This window comes from Prosopis cineraria, unplaced genomic scaffold (assembly GCF_029017545.1).
Source record: "Prosopis cineraria cultivar Desert tree isolate PC_DT_omini unplaced genomic scaffold, ASM2901754v1 PC1533, whole genome shotgun sequence".
Classification (NCBI taxonomy): domain Eukaryota; kingdom Viridiplantae; phylum Streptophyta; class Magnoliopsida; order Fabales; family Fabaceae; genus Prosopis; species Prosopis cineraria.
This window is the reverse complement of record NW_026556858.1, coordinates 23,377-28,844: the sequence shown is the minus strand read 5'-3', so window position 1 is coordinate 28,844 and position 5,468 is coordinate 23,377. Positions and strand designations below refer to the sequence as shown.

The 5,468-nt window shown below is 30.1% G+C and overlaps 1 protein-coding gene across 2 annotated transcripts; it reads left to right on the top strand.

The window, feature by feature from the left end:
* Positions 1 to 573: 573 nt before the first annotated feature.
* On the top strand, positions 574 to 2,018 carry LOC129300319 (NAC domain-containing protein 83-like). Of its 2 annotated transcripts, none has more exons than XM_054938886.1 (3): positions 574 to 1,000; positions 1,108 to 1,355; positions 1,441 to 2,018. In XM_054938886.1, exons 1-3 carry the CDS (start codon positions 811 to 813, stop codon positions 1,786 to 1,788), a joined length of 786 nt encoding a protein of 261 aa, XP_054794861.1. In that variant the 5' UTR covers positions 574 to 810; the 3' UTR covers positions 1,789 to 2,018. The 2 variants fall into 2 exon arrangements, with proteins under 2 accessions (XP_054794861.1, XP_054794862.1); XM_054938887.1 differs by having other exon boundaries at positions 859 to 1,000; positions 1,089 to 1,355.
* The last annotated feature ends 3,450 nt before the right edge of the window (positions 2,019 to 5,468 follow it).

The following is a 5,468-nucleotide window of genomic DNA, read 5'->3' as shown; positions in this document are numbered from 1 at the left end:
TTTTGTTAATTTTTGAATGATATCAAAAAATCATAAATGATTGACTAATGATGTATAATTAATTTTTTAAATTCTTAATTAATATTATAAATAATTTTAAATATATTTTGTATATTTTTCAAGAAATTTATTTATATATTGATAATAAAAAAAATTATAAGTGATTAGTTTATGATTTTTAAGTTATAAATAATTTTAAATGTATTTTTTTTTATTTTTTAAGTAGTTCATTTATATATTGAAAGAAAAAAAATCAAGATTTATAATGACGCTTGTTAATTTCTAACCTAATTTTAAGTGTATCTATTTTATTGATTTCTCAATTAATTATTTATATTTTTTATCTGTAAGGATCACATTTTATTATTGTAATTTCAACAATTTAATGTATGTAATTATAATTAATATTCTTAAGAGTCCTTGATTATCATTTACCCTTTATATTTTTGTCTTAAAAAAAATTGCGTCAAAGAAAATGGGAGCTTGAGTGTCGTTTACGCAAATATGTCGTCGTATACTTCTCCTCTGTGTCTGTCTCTGTGTCAGCCACATTACTATAAAAAGAAGCCACACTTCCTCTTCTCCGACTCGACTCGACTCGCCCTCTCTCTCTCTTTCCTTCTTCCTTCCTTCCTTCGTAATACCCTTTTGCTTTATCTTTTGAGTCTCTGTAAAATTTACAATAAAATCGCCTTTTTCTTTCTCTTTTGGCCTCGGGTTCTGCTTTGTGTATGATTCTGTATTGTGGTATAAAAGTGACGAAGAAGGAGTGCGTTGGGTTGTGAACTGTGAAATTAATAGTTGCAATTAATGGAGAAGGAGAAGAAAGTGAGTTTTGTGAGAAATGGCGAGCTCAGATTGCCACCTGGGTTTCGATTTCATCCAACAGACGAAGAACTTGTGGTTCAATACTTGAAGCGCAAGGTCTTGGCTTATCCTTTGCCAGCTTCAATCATTCCTGAGGTTCATGTCTGCAAATCAGACCCTTGGGACTTGCCAGGTTTTAGTGATTCGCTTCTCTTTGTTTCTCTCTGTTTAATTTCACTCTCTCTCTCTCTATCTCTCTTGCTCTAACAGAGAGCTATCAGGGGGGCTTACTCTGTACAGGTCATATGGAACAGGAGAGATATTTCTTCAGTACCAGAGAAGCTAAGTACTCTAATGGAAGCCGATCTAACAGAGCCACACTTTCTGGGTATTGGAAGGCCACGGGTTTAGACAAGCAAATTTTGACTTCGAAACCCAACAACCATCAAGTCGTCGTTGGCATGAAGAAGACTCTGGTTTTCTACAAAGGCAAGCCTCCTCATGGCTCCAGAACCGACTGGATCATGCACGAGTATCGCCTCCATAATGTAAGAGAGGCTCAAGTTTATGGCTCATTCTCCTTCATTATATATCAAAACATAACAAACTGGTCTGCTCGGTTATTTTTTGCAGACACAGAGCTCTGTGGTGGGTATGCAGAACTGGGTACTGTGTCGTATATTCTTGAAGAGAAGAAATGGAAAGATGAGTACTGAAGAACAGAGCAATTTCAGAGTGAATAGAGACATGATGAACAAGTTAAGCTCAAGGCCTGTGTTCTATGATTTCTTATCACAGAGCAATAAGAATAACAATAATAATAGTAAGACTGATTTGAATCGGACACCTACCTCGTCGACCTCAAGCATAAGTGGAATCACGCATCTCTCTGGTTCTCGTTCTCTTCACAACGAATCTGATGAGCGTGAAGAAGCAAGCAGTAGTTGCAACAGCTTACCGTCTCTTACAAGAAACCCGTGACTAGAAAGCTTTCATTAATCTTACTTTGTCCTCATTCCTAGTTAATGTTGTTGTTGTACCTTGTACTACTTTTCTGATCCTTTCTGGTTTTAGATTATTGTTATTATTATTATAATTATTCAGAGTCAAATGAATACCGGCACTACCTTTTGTTTCCTCTCAATCTCTAAGGTGTAATGAATGGTTTGTACTCTGCTTAATTGAGCAATTACAAGTTCTTGCTTCATCCACACAGCTCTTAAGTTGCATACTAGCTAGTAACATCTAAGATCATCATGATCAACCTCGTACAGCTTTTGTTGTTGGTTTATGAATGAAGCGAACGAGATGTAAATCCCAGAATTTGAGAATTGAAGAAGCTGAAGCCAGCTGTCTGGTGTAGGAGTAAATAAATCACTTGCCGACAAAATAGCATTTACGGTTTTTTTTTTTTGGTAAAGAAAAATTAGCAATTACAGTTAATAGTAATTCTATGGACATTTTTGAATTAGGAGGGTGAGGAGGAGGAAGAAAGAGTCACTAGGTTGAAAATGAGGTGATTAGAGGGTCCCTAGTTTTGAAAATTGATGGGCTAATTGACTTCAAGAAAAACTACAGTCCACTTCAATTTATTTCTAACCCTTTACAATTTAGGGATAATATAAGTTTAGGTCTTTCTATTTTACTCAAATTTTATTATAGATTATTGTATTTTTGTTTAGTGTTAACATACAATATCAAAATTTAAGTACAAGGACCTACAATGCAAAGTGATGTTTTTCTCACAATTATTTTGCATATCTTATCCAAATCTTTTCTTTTCTTGTTCTAAATTTGAGGGCATACGTTGACGGTGACATTCCATTAACAGTGGGACTAATATGGTGATTAGATTACAAGGTTATCGGCCAAAAATCTTTTCTTACTTCTTTGATAGTTCCGTAGTTGATCTGAAAATTTCAATGTGAGTTTGGACATGGAGTTTATATATAAGCTATATTCCCTCAATTCAAAATATAAAAAGCTTTTTAAAAAAATTCACATATCAATAAAAATTTTATTCTTATAAAAATTTAAATTATTTTTTTATCTTTAATTTCAATTATCAACGTACTTCATGATTAGAGAAAGATACATTTACACAAAAATTTAAATTAATAAATATTTTAAACTAAGATTAATTAAAAAAATACTTATTGTATACTGAGGGGAGCATTTTAGAAGAAAAATTGACAGTCCTTTTTATAATTGAAAAGAAATTAAGGTCATTTTTATTAATCATTATATAAAAAGGTGAATTATTAATTACTTTATTTTAATTTTACTCTTTAAAAAAGTAAAAAAAAAAAAGTTATACCAAAGAGAGAACATTTTTAATGTGATACGTTTAACGAGGGTAAATTGAAAATTTTCTTTCTTTTTTAGACAATAATTTAACTCACAAAAAGATTAATAATTAACTATCTTCCTAATTTTAGTGAGATACTCTCTGTGATTTATATATAAATCACTTTCAACATGTTTTGTCAATATCAAGAAAAACTTTGAACCTTATTGAATTATCTTAAAATTTAATAAATTTTTACCTTTATCCTTAATAAATATTCTTAAATCTCATTATTGATATTTTTATCAAAATATTTAATAAGGATAAAAATATAAAGAGAAGTATTATAATTTGACAAGTGCCTTGTAAATAAGATTAAATTTTTTCTTCTCTCTTTACTCTATAAATGAAACCAAATAGTAGTTATAAGTAGTTTATAAATAGGAGTGAATAAAATATTTACTTTCAATCATTAACTGCAAAAGTTGAGAATTAAGTACTTACTTTCACTCATTAACTACTTACTTTTCAATTCATCATTTCATGAGGAGTAAATTTTACATATCAAAGAGAGAATGAATTCAAAGATTAATATTTTAATAAACTTAAACCAACTCTTTTTTTATATAATATCAATATCAATAATTTAATTATTTTTCATTAATTTCGATGAAATAATAAAAAATAAAGTACAAAAAGGAGTATACAATATATACTCCCTCGGATCCTTTTTGTAGGTCATATTTTATTTTTTTTATCTTTTGTATAAGTTTGTAATATTTTGTGTACAATTCCAAAAATACGTTTCACGAAATTCTAAAAAAAAGTGTAATATTTTAATTTACAAAAAAGAATTTCATACATCAAATCACTCTTTTTAAAATTTAAGAATAAAATTAGAAAATAATTTAGTTTTAAGATAATTTTATTATTTTAACTCATCCACCTTAATTTTAATGAATTATTTTGAAGTGATTTATCCAAAAAAAACGAGAAATATGTCTTGTTTTTGCTTTTTATGTAAATTGGAGGTTAGATTAACCAGACGTGCGGACAAATATGAAAGAGCAATTGCAGGGTTGAATCTAGTAGGACGTGATATCTAAATTCTTGTGTTGCAAACAAACACAAAAGATGTCTTCATATTTTCCTCTAATAAAACATGTTATAGACCCAATGCTTGCTACAAACTTCGGATACATGTTCCATACACGCATCAATACGTCCAACTTGCAATTTAAATAGTTTTGGAAGAAATAATGAACTTTTGGCCATAAATAGAAATAGCTATGAAAGAGCAAAAGGAACCAATAATGGAAGACATGACCAAAAAAACATAAACCCTGCCATCTTGTCTAGTGGAAAGATTTAATGGATTTAAGTAATGATGGTTTTATCAAGTGGAATAAATAATAGACTCAATACTCTTTCGCTAATTTGATTCAATGGTGGGATAAACCATTAGCTCTTTGTGCAAACAGGATTGGTTGGATTAGTAGATTAGCCCACTTCTCTACACACACGCACACTCTTCTACAACTTTCTTGATTGCTTCAACAGAGTAAATTTGGTTAATTCTAACTTCTTCAGATTGCTTCTATACTATTGCAGGGATGGAACAAAAGAAGTTTTTGAGAATTCAAATATCTTCTTATTTAATCAAATAATACGTCATTCAGTTTCACATACAAGTCATATTCTAATAAAATCGATGGTATTTTTTATAAGTTATTTTGTATAAAAAAAAGACAGATCATTAATAACTTTTTTTCCTTCTAAATTTACCTTTTTACAATTTTCTATAAGCAAGAAAAATGTTTCATCAGATAGAAAATGTTTTTAAAAATGATATATTTAATAAAAGTAAATTAAAAATTTTTTTTCCACACAACATTAATGATTTATCTCTCTCTGTTTTTGTTGAGGCTGTTAAAAAAATTCCTGCCATGTAGACGACAAGAAGCAAGTAGTTGGCAAAACAGAGAACATAGTTACAAAGAAACAGAGTATTGGGGTTGGCACAGAGCATCAGATGTCAAGCGGCAGAGAAGATGCAGTAATTATTAGGATATTATTATAATTTTAAAAGAGAAATAATTGCCGACCAGAGTTACTTGTGAGAGTGGGTTTAGGATCAAAGAGAGAGAAAGAGAGAGCTGTTGGAGTTGTTCACGTCACCTTTTGTTAATAAGTTATCATTTTCAAGAAGGAAATAAGAGATTGCTGACTTCGGGCAATGTTCTTGTCAATCACGTGGGCAGCCCCTCATGGTAGCCCGCTCTTTTGACACTGACTCTCTCTCTTAGTATAGAATCTCAATTAATTTACCCAATTAAATTAATAAATAGTTAAATCAGAATCTTAATTAATTTAA